Raw genomic sequence first — 17,323 nt, 5'->3', positions numbered from 1 at the left:
TTTAGGTTAAATATGAAAATATTGAATATAAAAATGTTTCTCAACTACAGATGTAAAATTTATTGCAGAAAAAAATCCCTTTCCTTAAGTATGTAGAGCCCTATCGTCTTTCTAACAGTACACTCATACTTCACTTTCCTAACCTACCCATTACAAATGCAAAAACAATGATCCTGCACCGAAGTCAGAAGAAGAGCTGTAGGACTTCAAATGCTGATGCCTAAGAATGCTTTACATTGTTACCACAAACAGCTTTACATTGCTTTACATTATTACCATAACTCCTAAAGCTGCTATTTTGAGGGAAGTGTCTTTGTCTGTAAACCCAAAGAGCTGGCATGAACAAGCTCATGTCTTACTGAGGCAGTGTGTACTTGGAAGCAGTTTTATCCTTTTATAGTAACAGAGTGTATGACATTTAACAGTGAATTAAATGTTCCAGGATCAAAAAAATATATTGCAACAAAAAGAAATGTAATCTAAATCATTTAGAAGTGTTGTGAGATAGTATTTAGAATAAATTGCTAATATCATCCATTTATTTCTTTTTATCATAGTTAAGAAGTTGGCAAAGTTGGCAGCTCCGCCATACAGTTCTGAACTGTAATAAATAATTTTCACTGACATTCTCTGACTGCTTTTTATCCTCCTTTATTTAAACTTATATTAGCTATTATAAACTAGAATCAAAAAGACAAATTAATTCAAACTGAATGGTCCAATTTATGAAATATCTTCTTGGTCAAAGATCAACTGTTTCTTTGAAAGGGTGAAGAGAGCACAAATTTAGCACATCTCTCTCAGAGGAGAGCACAGCTTTTCCAAGATTGTCTGCTGCTGTCTTTACATCTTATACCAGTCCCATTATCCAGCTGAGAAATCTACAACTTGGAACAGTATCAGGGAAGAAAAGGTGGTGAGTTTTGCTTGCTAATCGCAGCCTGGGTGAATCCCTTATACTAACACATAACAACTTTCTACTTTGAACTCCAAAAGAAAGAGTAGGGCACCGTGAGGAGCCATCTGGGTCACACTTCCATCCTATGTGCCATGAAAAATAGAATTTTCAATAAATAAACTTTTAAGGGTGTGACTGTTGGAATCACATTATCCTGCCTGGCCAATCTCTGAAATGTCATATCCCGTCTCACAGACTAAGCTATTTTCCTTAAAGCTCCTAGAGTCCAGCTATTAGGTGAAAATCCCAAACTGTGTCTTTAGAAAGCTCCTGGCTTTTCTGGTTTTGGGAAACTCTTTTAGATTTAACCACTAAAGGATGAAAAAATGAAAAAAAAAAATTTAAAAAAGAGTACTTTTAAAATGAAGTCTTCTCATTCTCCAAGGCATAAGTAAAAACAGTTGGAGTTGACAGTACTGTAATAAAATCAAGCAGAATATAACATAGTCCAGTGGAAAACTGTGATCAGTTCATTTTAATGCAGCAGAGAGGGAGTAAAACCTTATTGGTTTGGAGGCTACCATGGTCCACCCAAATGATGGATCAAGGCCCTCTCCAGATGAGTATTTTGTCCCCTGGCATTCTGCTCTAGGGAACAAGAGAGGTTAGCATTATGGACACAAGCCTTTTCCAGCTAGTCCCAATTCACCAGCTGGAAGAATTCCTGAGCTGTTTTATTCATAGTAAAATGGGCCCTCACATGGTACTTATGAAAACCAGCCTGGCTAGCACTTTCTGATAGCATCAAGCTACCTCAAAAAGAGCTTTCACATCAACATTTTACAGAAGCATGCAGTTTTAGACATTCAGCATAGATAAGAAAATCGTATCATGGTATGATTATGTGTTTAACAGACAATACCTGGAGTATATAAATTTAAATTTCATATGGCTTTTCAGGCTAATATTTTGTGCATTTAGGAGTCCCGACTGAAAAGTATGCACAGCATAATTAAAAATTTATAGCTTTTTATGATATCCTAGCAGGGATAGGCAAGAAGGAAGAACTGTGACAGCAAAACTTTAGCCCTTGGTGGATCACAAAAGTATCTGTTCTCTGCATGTGAAGTTGAAATTTTGCCTGCATCTTGAAACAGATTTTTAATGAGATCACACTACATTGCCCCATTTGGAGTACTGTGCCCAGTTCTGGACTCCCCAGTTCAAGAAGGACAGGGAACTGCCGGAGAGGGTATAGAAGGCTATAAGGATGATTAAGAGTTTGGAGCATCTCTCTTATGAGGAGAGGCTGAGGGACTTGGGTCTTTTTAGTCTAGAGAAGAGAAGACTGAGGGGGGATCTGATCAATGCTTATAAATACTCAAAGGGAGGGTGTCAAGAGGATGGGCCGGTCTTTTTTCAGTGGTGCCCAGGGATAGAACAAGAGGAAATGGGCACAAACTTGAATATAAGAAGTTCCACCTAAACATGAGGAAGAACTTCTTTAGTTTGAGGGTGGCAGAGCACTGGAATAGGCTGCCCAGGGAGGTGGTAGAGTCTCCTTCTCTGGAGACATTCAAAACCCATCTGGACACGTTCCTGTGCAACCTGCTCTAGGTGGACCTGCTTTGGCAGGGGAGTTGGACTAGATGATCTCCAGAGGTCCCTTCCAACCCCATACCACACTGTGATTCTGTGATTTTGCTATTGGCCCCAAGTATAAATTAGTACACCATCTGTGTTATATCATTAATATTCTTATCTATAAACAATAAGTATTATTTTGGCATTAAAATGTGACTGTATTTGCACTGTAAAATCACTCTGGCTAGAATTACTTCTATTTTCTATGATCCCAAGAAGGGTTTATCAGAAAACATAACTACATGTATTTTTTTGCCAAATTTGGATAAGCCTCAAAATATGCCATGCTCCAGAATACTCTGTACCGTGTCATGTGGGAGAGAGCCTAAACAGAGACTTGTGGCCAAGAGGAAACATGGAACAAATACAGTTTATAACTTACATGCTTATTAAGACTGCATTATTCCCTCATTGAGGGAACCATCTGGAAGCTGGGCTTAAGGTTAAGAAACTACATGAAAAATATCTGCAAAAATCAGTATTTTGTTTCAGAAGGCTGACATGGTAGCCACACTTGTTAGTGTAATGTAAACTTCTTCCTGATTCTCAGGTGCCAATAACACTCCTGTTCAGGAATCCATCACTTCAAATATCTCACTGCAAATTCATGGAGTGTTTTCCTTGCATGATATTAAAAAGAAACTTAACTTCCCCTTCTAACATTTAATGGATTCTACTTCTACTGTTTTACAGACGTACCCCAGTTTTCAAATTATCAGTTTTCTCAGTGTTCAGGACCTGGTTCAATGGAGCACAAATGATGTTGAAACATTTGGCTTGGCTTCCAAAGCATGATATAAACCAGATGAACTTTATTGCTTAAAACAGCTGACTTCTCTGCTTTTCCCATTTAATGTTCGCATGACCGTATTCTTTTCCGTTTTCTTTTTATTTTAGGAGTAAGAGGAGCAAAAAGCAAGGAAAAATTACGTAACTGGATGGTTACCTAGAAGCTGAAACTTGTTTCATACACTTAGGAAAGCCAGGTAAACATAAGAAAATATCCACATCTACTAGTGTCATATGAATTAAGGTAAAAGACTGCTTCATTTGCGTATTGCTACAGGATGCTTCTGCATTACACAAGAGCTGTCAGAACAGCTTCTGCTCCGTCTGCAATATATATTATCTGGCAATTCTGAGTTCCATGTATTGCCACATTTCAGTTTATCAGATGGAAAAGAGAACTTTCAATTGAAGAGAAGAGACTGGAATGTTTCTAATTTGAAAAAAAAACAACCACAAACCCCACAAAACAACCAACCAAGATGTACTGGTTCCTAGGCACGCATTCCATCCATCCATCCTCCTCGTGCTCTCTACACCTAAAATGGTCATATACAGAAGCAGGGTATTCACTATTTAAGAAACTGGCAAACTTTCCCTTGGAGCGTGAACTCTCTGTCTTTTATCTGCAGGTCAGAGGCTTCTCACAGCAGATCTGACGAGGGCCAAATATAATTCCTAACAAAGCAACTGCAAAGAAAGTCATTAAAGAGGGTCATCCTGCCCAAGTGCTTTTGTTTGGTGCTAGTACTTCCATAGCAGGCTTGTAGCAAGGGTTTCAGGTGCACGATCAGGTCTGGAAAGACAATGGGGAAGGGAAAGGTACCTCCAGATGAATTGTCAGGAGGACACTGAAATATCTGACATGCTTCACTTCCCAGAAACTGCAGATTAAGTTGGATTCACAGGATAACTCATAGGCATATTAGAGTAATACATACATAGCTTGAGCTAGAGTTACTGCATATTTATTTTTTTTAAAATATTTGACTTTTTGCTTCACCTATGTCTGTTAAAACCAAGAAAATATGAGGCCTCCCATTCTCCATCTCGAGAAAATTATACCTCATTTAGCTAGTTTACTTTCTTCCATTTTAGTCTTCAGCAGCTAAATAACTCCAGCTAGTTATCAGGAGTTTATTTGATCCTGCTTGAGAAAGAAAATGGATTTTCTTAGGCTTTGCTGTTGTTTGTTCTGCTGTGTCATTTTGCTTTTACAACTTCAACAGGAATTTGTCCTAAAGCCTGTGTACGCTAAGCCACTAAAGAGCTGAGTATTGACTGGAAATGTTGCAAAGGTAAAATAAATACAGGAAAGCCGAGCTCATGTGAAAAAGCAGTAAAGTGCTCTGTATGCAGCTTCTTCCTGCTTAACTTTTGTGAGTTTGCTAAGTTTGTGTAGGATATCTACAGACACACGAATACATGTGTGAGTGCATACTGCATATATAACACACATGAATAGAATAACCAACTGTATGACTATGTTGTTGGGAAGCATCTGTCTCTTCCTACTGCTAAGACCCCCAATTTCAGCGGTTGCCCGGATGCTGGCAGCTTGCCTGAAGGACTTTCTGACGTCCTACCAAGTCAGGAATCCTGAAGAAGAGAGGCTGTGAAAAATCTAAATCACATTTTATATTTCATTATTTAAAAAAAATGTAAAGCTCTTCCCAAAGAAAATTGTGTAAAACTGGCTACTCATCATGAGGGATTTTTTTTTCTTTTAGAAATACAAAATTTCCAGTGAGATTGAAATTCTACTTCCTGCAATGATCCCTGTTGCCTTCACTCAATACTGTGTCCTTGTAAACTTCTCTCAGAGGAACAACAGGCAGACATGGAACAAAAGAAAACATACATAGCAATGGAAGTGAGACTATTTCAACAGGGTTTAAAACACAGAATATCTAGTCTGGCCAGTACAGATGCTACCAGGTATTTACCAGAATAGGAGGTTATTGCTCATGATTCAAAATTAGTTAATCACCAAATCTATTAAACTACATCAGAGGTTAATAATGGAAATGTTGTAATGAAACATTATTAAAATTGTATTTCCATGACAATAGGAATATTATCATTCATCTAGCCATGTGTCCTCATCAGAAGTTCTGGTGTTTCGTTCTAGGCACATTGCATTAGAAGGATCATTGCAATAGGAGGAGGGGTTAAGAGATCTGCAACATGAATTATATGGACACAAAAATTTTCCATGTGAAAAGAGGCACTGAAAATATAGGTAAGTTAGAAAATTCATAAGCAAGAGGGGTAAACAACTACATAGAACAACAACTAGCCCTTTAGCAATGTACAGGCACAATACTACTTAAAACGCTCCAAGGCAACAGATGACAACAGAAGGAAGAAACTCCTGCACATTGCAGTGAGTTCACCTGCAGAAGTGAGTGGCAAAAGATAATGCTTTAGGCAAAAATTCAGCAACTTTTAAATTCAAAAATTGTCAAAATTTGATATGAATAAATAAAATACCCAGACTTGTTAGAGTAAGCAATACACACAGTAAGTAGAGTTCTGGAGTACTCGTACATAGGGAGCTACTGAAGATGTTGAGGATAATATTTCTTAAGGAAGATTATACTGTAACCACCAAGTTTGTTACTGTTCTCTCTAAAATGTTTGCTGTCAGCTGCTGTCACAGACCAGGAGCTGGATTAGCTGGCATGGACTACTCCTGAGCTGATATATCTCAATGCCCCTATAGCTGACAACACCAGAACGGTGTATGTGCTAGACCCTTCTAGTCTCTCTTTTTCTTGCCTCATGAAGAAAGATGCATTAGAGCCTTAAACTACCTTTTAGTATACTGCAGAAATTTTCAATTAATGCCAACATATGGCTTTCATAGAGACAACTGAAACACAAAATGACCTGTAGATATTAGTGGTTTCTGGGGCTCAAAAATAAATTGTATTTACTAGTTCCAATAAAAAATTCCAGTTTTTCAATTTCTTTTGCAACATCCACAAAATATCTATTTAGATCCACAATGGACATAAACCCTATTCTACAATGGCATAAAAAAACCATCAGTCAGTTACCCCCATACCACTGTTCTTCTTGTTAATGCAGTATCTGGAAATTAATTACAACATTTTGACATGGTACATGCTGAACTAGCGTCAGCTTGTTCCTGATGTATTCAGTATCAGATTGAATGATAGATCTATTTATAGTGCCCCTAGAGTTTGTTATACATCAGGGAATTGCAAGTCAGATAGTCCTGATATTAACACTCACGGATGTCTAAAATTTGTGAATCAAACTGAGTATTTCCTAGTGTTTATGGTTAGCGCAACGTTTTTCTGCATCCCAAGGGATGTTAATGCCTGCTCCAGCCTAATCTGGAAGGCCAGCTTCGTGTGGGGATTGTTTCAGCTACAAACAGCAAAGTCCAGATATTTATTTATTGTAAATCATAGCAACACTAATCATGGTAATTTACTTCACTGTGTATAAAAGAACATTTCCTGACCATTATTTATGCAGGTTCTGGCTTAGGCTGTTGAACTTGCTTAAGTATAAATTGGAAATAAGTTGTATATAAAATATCTGTAGGTGTACTTCGTTTTTCTGTTTATTTTACACTACCTACATCACCTCCAAGGCAGTACAGGAACAACAGAATTCCACAGAATTAGCACTCAGGTAATGCTAGTACAAAGCAGCAATAAGAAACACTGATAGACTCAAGTTGCCCCACCGTGACAGACTCACTCAACCTATCTGTGCGAGGATCAACTGTCTGAGAAACTTAAGCAAAAGCTGAAAATTTGAACACATTACTTGTCTTCTGTTTTGGTTTTCAGTTGTTGGTTTTGGTTTTTTTCCCCTGCTGTTGGGGGCCTAGGGACTGGGACTTGACTTTCTGAGGTCTTAGGAAATGGTGTAGAGACTCTTTATATTTAGTCATGATCAGGACTCTCTGGCCAGTTTTGTCAAGGACGTTAGTCTGCAGCAACACCAAGAGTCAAGTATGATTCACTTGCACCGGCTTTCCTACTTCTACTTAACCTGACTAGCAATATGCCTTGCTAATTTGTCACTTTCCCCAAAATTTCAAATTAACACAACCAAATGTCTGAATTGGGTATGATGATATTTTGGCATGCAGATTTGTCTAAAATAAGTCTGAGTGAGGCTCAAAACATCATTTTAACTGTGACATGGCATACTCTGAATTACAGAATTTCTTGGCTGAATATGAAATCAACTGTGTGACTCATCATGTTCACTAGAAAAGTCCATGCTTATGCATTCAAATATTTTATTTCCTAGACCATGTTGAATGGCTAGTCAAAAAGTTCCAAAGTAGTTCAACTGTGCTGGGACTCTGATCCCTAATAAATAAAATAATAAACTTTAATCTGTTTTCTGTTTTCATTAAAAGGCTTATAATAACAAAAAAGTAAGAATGTTACACTCTACTCACTAGGAAAGCTTTGACATAATTAAGAAATCCCCTTAGAGAAGGGATTCCTGAAAACTGCTTTTTGAAAGACAGATTCCACTTTCCAGCCCAGCTCCCGAGAGTTTAGTGGCTTGGAGTACAATTTTCTGGCAGGAGGGAATTTGCCTCCTTACGTACAAATGCCACAAGCCGCTGGCTGCAGAAGTGGTGTTGGCAGTAGCTTCAGCCACATGACCATTCCTCTAGTCCAGGGAAATATGCCAGATGGCAGCCAAAGAAGAAAAACAGAAAGAAGGCAGAGGAAGGAACAAAAGAAGCTCACATAAAACAACAAAGAACCTTTCTTTCTTTTCCATATGAATATATGCTTCATGATTACAGTCTCAGGAAGTGTATCTTCACAGCTAACCACACGAAGATGTGGTTGACTACAATAATTTAACAATCTTATTAATTCTTTGATTATTCAATTTAATGCATACTATTACCGGTATAATTTCTCCATAAAACCAATTTTATTTTGGAGCTTACAATCTCTACAAAATTGTCTCCACAAAAAGGTTTTCCTCAGCAGATTTTCACTCTGAGTTATTCACAAATCCTTCATTGCGAAAAAATACTTAATGACCAGCCAGACAATCAGGGCAGATACTGCTGCCTCTGAGGAATCTTCTAAGTGGTCCTTAGGATCTGTCATTAAGTCTGTGGGAGGTGTGAGTGTTTAGCATCTAGCAAGATTGAGTGTCATATAACTTGTTCTTATTCATACATCTCAATTATGCGCAGGAAATTTTGATAGGTGCTTTAGTTCTTCTTCGTCCATGCATGATAGGATTTAGAGGTCATGAAGAAGGCTTCTGTCTCCATCCATTCTTCAGAGGTCTTGGGAGGCTCTAAACTACTAATAGGACTCAGTTTTTACAGTCACATCTAGTGGTATTTTCTGAGCAAAGCTAAATGCAGCGGAAAACATGATTCCTGTCTGCATTTCAGGAAATGAGGTGTGCTTCAGTTTAGAGAGACTCAAGGCTTTAAAAAGAAAGAGGAAAAAAAAAAAAAGAAAAGAAAAAAAAAGAAAAGAGATGAGCTTGTCTGTGAGTTCTGGAAATATAATAAAGATTTACAAATATTTTGTTTGTATTGGACTAGAAGAATGTTCATCTGCCAGATAGAGGATAAGCACATTCTTACAAAACTAAACAACCCTCCATCTTCTCCAGCCTGCAAAACTATACTTAAAATGTGAAATGGTGTGGTGGCCTCCTGAGTTTCCTTATCTGTGAAGTACCCACTCCTGGCCTTAGGTTTATAACTAATGCTGTGAATACTTGCCCTTTTGGTGTACAGTGAATCATAAATGAATCTCTGCCAGTTTTTTTGGTCTGCTTTCCTGTTTTTGGTCAGTACAAATAAATCATAAGTTATGATTTATTTGATGAGAAGGGCAGAGGAAGAGGAGCTCTAAGTAATTGCACTGCATTCCAGCTCTTCCTAGAAGAATTGCATTGTCTCAAGGCACATTTTTTCCTGCTCTGGAAAAACTTGCATTAGCCTGGCTCTTCCACCAAGAAGAATTTGTATTCTGAAAAATACAAACTCCTGCAAAGAAACTCAAATCACCACTTGCTTACGAGGTGCTTACTTGTATCTCAGAATCTCCCAAAAATGAAATACGTAAATTAAAACATAATGGCCCATTTAATCAATAGATTCTGAGTATCCCACAGAAGAAATGCTACATTTTTGTCTGAAATACAGCAAAATAAATTTTTAAATCATGGACAACTTCACAATTTAAATTAAGATTATGAAGTAGAACAACATGTTTTGCAAAACAATGTTCATCATGGAAAGCCTGGATGGTACTATCAGGTATTTAGTTTTAGAAACCAAAGCCCCTTGATATCAGATAGTTGAGTGACGTGAGCAGAACTGTCAGTTGACATAAACAAGATTATTAAATTACATAGGGACTGGGTACTGTAAAATTTTGTAGTAGATTTCTAAATATAACCTACAGTGTGAATGGACCCATGGCAGTGACATCGCAATATGTATATGAAGGATTTTTAAGCCTCTTCTCAGTCAAAACTTATGGTTAAATTCAATAGTAACAACAAATATAGCTCACGTTCAATAATTCAACTACAGCTCAGTTTTAATTAAATTATCTTTAACCTCATGCTAATTCTTTAAAGCTCCTAAAAAACAAACGTGTAACACTTTCCCTATAAGACAAAATTCATTCACGCTTCTGCACTTCAGACAAGAGTACTTTGCTCTTTATTTTTATTAACAGCTTTTAAGAATATTTTCACTTCCTAGATTGAAAAATTAGACAATGTGCTATATTTACATAAGTTAATCATCAAAGTAATCAGACTCTGTATTAATATGCTACTTGAAATATTTTTTTTATTCCTTCTGAAATGATAAGTTTGTAAAAGAAACACGAGTGGCTTTTTTTTAAGCAAAAAAATCCATGATAAGAAGATTGCCTTAAGAGAATATTAATTGAATGATATGATCTATTTTTGAACTTTTAGAAACTATTATAAATATTTTTTTTTATTCCCAATCCAAATCCCTTTATTGGTTATTATTATTTTTTGTCATAAAAACAGCTCCCTCTGTATGAATAGCAGCTTCCGCAAAAGAAAACGCTGACAGAAGTTGGACTGTACCTAGCCAGGTTTTAGGTTTTTTTTTTTACAGTATTCACACTGAAAGTCATTGCTATTGATACTCCTGCATAAAACATTTAGCTTCTAGGGCATTTGATATTGTATACATGAGCATCAATTAATATTCAAAAGTTATTATTAAGATGATATGTTGTAAGCTCTTCAATGTATTACATGCAAAGAGGAGGATCTTAAGCATTATATACTGGAAAATTTATATTGCATCTATTATAGATAAAGTAAGGAAGTTGGAAAACAAGCATTGGTTCAATAGTAAAACGTAGCATGATAAAGAATGGAAAGCATACTTTGCTATTGTTATTTTTAAATAACAGCTAAGGAAAAAATAGAATCTGTCTGTTTTCCTCAGTGGTTATACTTACTCTTAAAACATTGAACACAAAAATATTTAACAAATACGCCTTTCTGGTTGTGCAAAAGCCCCTCGACTATAAATATGAATTTAGATTTGGTATGTTGTATCAGTGTGTCATATTTATAACTAAAGATGTTTACTTACAATAAGTACTGGTAACATTTAGAATTAGTATTTTTACATGAACAGTGACATAAATATTAATCTAATTTTTCCCATACTTAGAAGTGCAAAAAAGATTCAAAATTATTATTTGCTTGAAAAGTACAATTTCATAAACTTCCACGGTCACTTATTCAGTATATTTTCTAATCACAAAGAAACACTTCCTATTTTCCTGATGATATACATGTTCAGCAAAGCCTTTATAAGCTCATAAGAGTCACAATTAATACATTTCCAAATTTTTATAATCTATAATCCCATAGAATAATAATAAAGAGTCACAGTTGCAACTATTATCACTGTCAATTACACCACAAACCATTAGAAGATATACCTGTAGGACTTCAAAAAGCGAAATCTCATCTTATTTCTTGGAGATGGACGAGGGATATAGGCTCCAAAAGGATCCCAAAGAAAGGCCATTAGTAAAGTTAATTCTAAAATCTTCTAAAAAATATATCCCTCAGGGAAGGAGGGCAGTTGTGCTGGAGGTGCCCCGCACTAGTTATGAAGCACTTGTAACTTTGTAAGGGAATGTCCTTTTCCTATGGTATGCTTTGGCAGTGATGTGGCTGGTTGAGAGCACAGGCTAGAAGGGATAACTGGGATTTCCTGCTGCATGAGACTTGCCCTTTGCATGAACGTTTCCTATATTCAGGGCTCTTATCGCATTACTCAAGTGAGAACTCTTATGGTAAACCCTTGGATAGTTATAGCAACCACTAAAGAGCACAGAACTGTAGGACTAAGGCAGACCAGAAATAGCCAATGCTCTGATTATTCACTGCTGCCCAGACAAAGGCGTTCAAACTCTTAACAGTCAGTTGAAAGTACATTTAATATGGATTATATTGGAACAGTCTGTTTCGGCTGGCATCAGACACTAAGTAGCACGCAGAAAAAACCCCCAAATCCCTGAAAAGAACCCCAACCCAAAATGCGCTATGTCCCCCAATTTGTTCCCCCACAGCACAGTAAGGATCTCGTAACCAGGGAGTAAAACTGCTATTGAAACCATGCTTGCAAAGCCCTCAATTGTTTCCATGTTTAATTCTTAACTCTCTTCAAGTGTGTCTTTCTTCCCCACAGTGTCTAAAGAGAATCAATTTATAACATTAAGTAGCTTTTCTGAAAGGGCTTAATCATCTACGAGAGATCAGCCACTCTAAGAAAGTACATCTCAGACTGGTAGATAATTTTCAGGCCTCTTGGCAGCTTTTCTCAAAGACATCACTCCCTGTACTGAATTACCACCAGTGACTTTGAGAACTGAACTCAGTTCCCTTCTAGCTGGGGTCATTCAGGTCCATTGCCTTTTTGTTGTTTGTTTTTCTAGTTTGGGATTGGGTTGTTGTGGTTTTTTTATTTTATTTTTTTTTTATTTTTAATTCAAGCCCCAACTCTTGCATACAATTGTTTCAGCTGAGCACTAATAGTGCTGAGGGCAAACAACACCCTACAATTCAATTCTGACACCAACTCAGGTCATGCCAGCAAGGCCACTAGTATTTCCTCTCCCCATTCTGAACGTGGCTATGATCTCCCAGTGCTGGTAAGCAGAGGATTCTCTAATTCAAGTGATCTTTGAAAGAAATCTAACCCAGGTAATTTTATTCATAAGAAAGGTGATGGATCAGAAATCGAGTATTTGCCCAGAGTAAGCTTAAAATGAAAATTTAGGATTACTCAGAGTTCTATTGGAAAAGGTCAAAGAGTTAGAAAAATAAATTCCCAGGGATAAATTATGTCTATCAATCAATAATCTCATGAAATTTACTATTTTCATGGTTAAGGATACAATGAGAAGCTATACTCTTCAGAAAAATGATAAATATATTATAACTGGGTATATGTTGCTCTTTGGAGGAATCACTTTTCTTCTGTTACAATGATAAGTACACTAGAGGGCCAACTAACAATACATCTCTTCATACCATGAAAGAAGTTTTGAATATATAGGATTCATACCTGATTGATAATACTGGACATGAGTGTTGCCAAAATTTTTATTGCCAGGTACATTTCCTTTTCACATTCTATTTCTACAAAGGATTTTTTACAACACATTAACACAGCAGCAATATTTTATTTTTTTTAATAAAGAAAATTAAGTCAAACATGCTTATTATGAGTTCTTGTTCCTCCTCCTTAGTGCCCTTCTTTCGCTATTGCACTAAACCTGCTAATGCAGCCAACCACAATAAGGTCATAGAAATAAGCTTCTTACAAGATTACTAACGACTAAATTTATACCTTAATATCAAAAACACTTATTGTCACTACATAGTGGCATGAAGTAGATCACTGTATCAAAACAAATCACAGTGTTTAAGGAAATTCAAGGAAATGAAGGAGCAAATAACTCCGTAATACACCTTGACTTTTACATAGAAGTTTCTAGGCTCTTGCCTTTTTTCTTTTCTTTCAGACAAAAAGAAAACAACACTTCTAGAACCACTCAAAGAACTCAGAGAATAAAATGATTTGACATTAAGTTGATATTTGTTCTGTGGAAAAAAACAACTCAATAGCCTGAGTAAACAACTATCTAGTTTTATATAAAAGAGGCAAAATCAATCATTGCACTCAGTGGTAATCCAAACCTTTTATAGAAATGCATACCATAATAAACATTTATAGTGCAGCTTTGTGACTACAAATTTTGCTCGACGTTTTTGACAGATATTAGGGTATCAACCTTAAAATCCTAGCTGGTCAGTGGCACCGCTGTAGTATGTCACTGTTGATGGCTTCAGGTTTACAGGATCTATGAAGAGTGAATTACTGAGGAAACATTTCTTTTACTGCACTCCCAGATATGTAAGCTACTGCTATTTCTTTTAGAAAAGGTTCATATAAATTAATAGCAAAAAAAAAAAAAAATTCATAAGTAGAAATGTGAAAATTAAATTAATAACGAAAAACACAAACTTATGTGAAATTAGAATCTTTTTTTAGCCAGCTGAGGTCATGTAAATGCAAAAGCTCTTAGCAATAAGCAGGTCTGGTGATAAGCCTAAACACCTTTACAGACTTGGTTCACTTTCCCAGCTGTGTCCTGATGCATTCTAGAACTCAAAGGGCGAGGTTTTATCCTCAGATTCCTCTCAGTGTATCCAAAACACGAAAAACTACAGCCTAAAGGGGACAGAGGCCAGGAGGCTTGCCAGTGGTGGTGATGCTTTCTCAGAGATCTCTCCTTTACTCTAACCCAGCTCCATGTGTTGGGTCATAGGTTGGGAACCCACTACAGCACGGGGATGCGTGACAGACCGTGCTGTTCAACAGAGCGTGTGACAAACGTATGGCCTGGAGCTTGGACACTACGGCTCCTAACAGTAGCTTTTGCCCCACACCTTGATCTTGTCAGTCAGGAACAACCTGTGCCAAACTCCTAGGTCAGCCTCATCAGCTGCATTTGAGATGTGCTGTCCTGAGCATTGCGTATGGGGGGCACAGAGGCTGCAACCCATCGCTGCTGGAGCAACACAGGGAAGCAGACAGGGCCACTGCTTCCCATTTTGACAGATGAAGTAGTGGTAGATGTAGGAAACAGCAAAAACAATTGAGGTTATTACTTTGCAAGCTGTGGAAAGCAATGGGGCTTTCCTGCGTGCCCCCTTCGTGGCTCCTGCAGTTGTGCAGCCTTCTCAAAGCCTCTGCCCTGCGTGTTGGCCTATGGTATGCAGTGTTAGACTTTGAGAAAAAGGATGTTACAGTTCCTATTCCAACAATAGCAATATATAAACTTTGTTGTTAAAAAAATGCTTATTTATCAACAACTGGAAGCTCTGAAAGAGTTCAAACTAGGGTCATGACAGCAGACCGAATGGTTTCCATCAATATACAGTATTTTACTGATGCTTCTCCCAGAGTTATTCCTCTTGTTTTCAAACATTGTCTGATGATTTATTGGATATCTCCAAACAAAATGACACTGAATATTATGTAGCTAAAATCAAATACTTACTCATTATTTCAAAGAGATGGCTTGCACAATCTGAAATCTAAACTATTTAATAATATTTGTGTATATTTTATTACAGACAAGATATTTTTCCAGCTTTTGCCCCGCTTCTTGCCATCAACAAGACAAAAATGAATGACAACTGACAAAACAATAAGCAGGAGTAAAGCCTTTGGATATAGGATAAACTTTCATTTTAATTTTCCCTAGTAGCATGATAGTGTTTAGAGTTTCATATAGAGCTACTTCAATAAAAGCTTATTCTGGAAGACTAAGAACACATGAGAATGAAATAAAATTATTTTCCACATTTCATTTAGCTGTTAAATAACTTGAAGTTTATTTTTGTAAAACCTTTTCTAACTTGCATTTTTATATTATTCCTGTTCAGAATGTTGTACCTCTACAACACGGGTATTTTTTTCTGAAAGAAGTGTTCTGACTTTGAAGTATTTCTTTTCCACCTGAAAAAGAATCATCACCCCAGCAGAAAACATCCTGTTTAATTCTGACTTAGAGTAATACACTGAAAGTCTGAACTTTCAACCTCTCAAAAGGCAAGTACAATTTCTTCAGTCTTTCATTTTTTCCATCACTGTGATCTATTTTAACAGGTCAGAAAGTCTGATATATTATTTATTATACCAGCTTGGTCCTATTAATATCTCCAATGAAAAAAAACAAGCATCACAAACTATTTCACTGGGGACTAAGTATCAAGCAAATTGCATGTTCTGACTATATTTTGCTAAGCTTAAATAAGATTCTACCCAGCACTATTATCTCTTTCCACTGCAAATTCTTTCTGATTATTACTACTTATCATCCCTTGTTGGCTTTAATGCTTAATTCTACAGCTGTTGTTCCTGTAAAAAAAATCTGGCTGCCTTATAGGTGGCTAAATGTGAATATTTCTGTAAGACACCTTCCCTTAAACAACAGTTTCTGAAGTGGTTTGTGGTACTGATACTATTGCTGTGTTGAAGCAGTCACAAGAATGCTCTCCTGTAAGAATTTTTTGGTGATTAATAAAGTACATAGTACATACAGCATTAAGGCTGCATAGCCTGCAGTCCTTCTGTCAAAGGAGCAGCCCTAGGGTGTTTTACATATATATTCTGCTATAATTTTGAACTTTCAACAGTTTATTTATCTCCCAGATTCTTATAAAACCATTAAATTTGTGGTAATCATACAGGGTTAAAAATTATTTAGAAGACAGACATGTAAACATGCATGCACGAGGATACACTCATTCACACATTGATTCTCTAAATAGGAAACATAAAAAAAAAAATAGAAAACAGATAGAAAATACCAGAGTTTTGATCTTTCAGTAACTTTACAGTAATGTAATTTTTTTGCCAGTGTTAGCTTTACAGATTATAATATAATCTGACGTGATATGCTCATATGAAGGGTTTTGTCTCATCAGTCATGAACTATTTGTGGCCTCTCACACATCTGTTGTGTGAAAATCAATGCTAAATAGTGGTGACTAATTTAAAGTGAGAGAAAGTTTGGTGCTCTGGTCACTGCTACTAAGCCATACAATAAAGCAGCCAGCTCTTGCTCAGAAAGCAAAATGAACGTGTCTGGGCTAGAAGCAAATCACATGGAGAACTAAATGGATGTAAGATTAAAAAAAAAAAAAAAAAGTGTGAAATTCTTTCCTAGAGATTAAAGTACTAATATCAGAGAGCAAGAAGTGAGATGCCAGAAGTGTACTGGCCTAACCAGATAGCTCTTTCATTAAACATGCATACAGACACTAGCTACTAAAGGTGACAGTATTAAGAAGGGAATATCAGATTTAAATTGAGAGGAACCTGAGCTCAGAAATAAATTCATTTAATCATGAAGAGAAGGAAGGTACCAGACCAGCCAGGAACGTTAAGGCTATTGGAATGTGTCCAGTCAAGATTTCTATGGAGTTTGCACAAAGAGTTTTTACTGACCAAGTTTTTTCTCTGAATTCATGGGCAATTCCTGCAGCTTGTGCAGGGCAGATGTTATCCTTGGTCCAACCATCAACCTAACTCTGACAAAAAAAATAAATGCAAAATAAGAAATAAAAATCACTAAACCATATTCCTGAGGACCATGTCAACCCGTCTTTTGAACGCCTTCAGGGATTGTGCCTCAACCACTTCCATGGGCAGCCTATTCCAATGCTTGATAACCCTTTCCATGAAGAAATGTTTCCTAATATCCAAACTAAACCTCCCCTGGTGCAACTTGAGGCCATTTCCCCTTGTCCTATCTCCTGTGACCTGGGAGACAAGACCGATCCCCGCCTCTCTACACCCTCCCTTCAGGTAGTTATAGAGTGCGATAAGGTCTCCCCTCAGCCTCCTCTTCTTCAGACTAA

General features: G+C 36.8%; 1 protein-coding gene across 4 annotated transcripts in view; it reads right to left on the bottom strand.

Moving 5' to 3' along the window:
* PDE4D (phosphodiesterase 4D) overlaps positions 1–17,323 on the bottom strand; it is a 623,750-nt gene that overhangs the window by 171,297 nt on the left and 435,130 nt on the right. The window contains exon 1 of one of the 4 annotated variants that reach the window (XM_014964974.1): positions 11,320–11,591. The exons of the other annotated variants lie outside the window; for them this stretch is intronic. Coding sequence (XP_014820460.1) covers positions 11,320–11,408 — 89 coding nt within the window. The 5' untranslated portion in view covers positions 11,409–11,591. Of the gene's footprint in view, positions 1–11,319; positions 11,592–17,323 lie in introns of those variants that run through there. 4 annotated transcript variants of the gene reach the window in all.

This window comes from Calidris pugnax, unplaced genomic scaffold (assembly GCF_001431845.1).
Source record: "Calidris pugnax isolate Ruff unplaced genomic scaffold, ASM143184v1 scaffold273, whole genome shotgun sequence".
Lineage (NCBI taxonomy): Eukaryota > Metazoa > Chordata > Aves > Charadriiformes > Scolopacidae > Calidris > Calidris pugnax.
The sequence above is the reverse complement of the archived record's forward strand: the minus strand, read 5'-3'. Positions and strand labels throughout refer to the sequence as shown.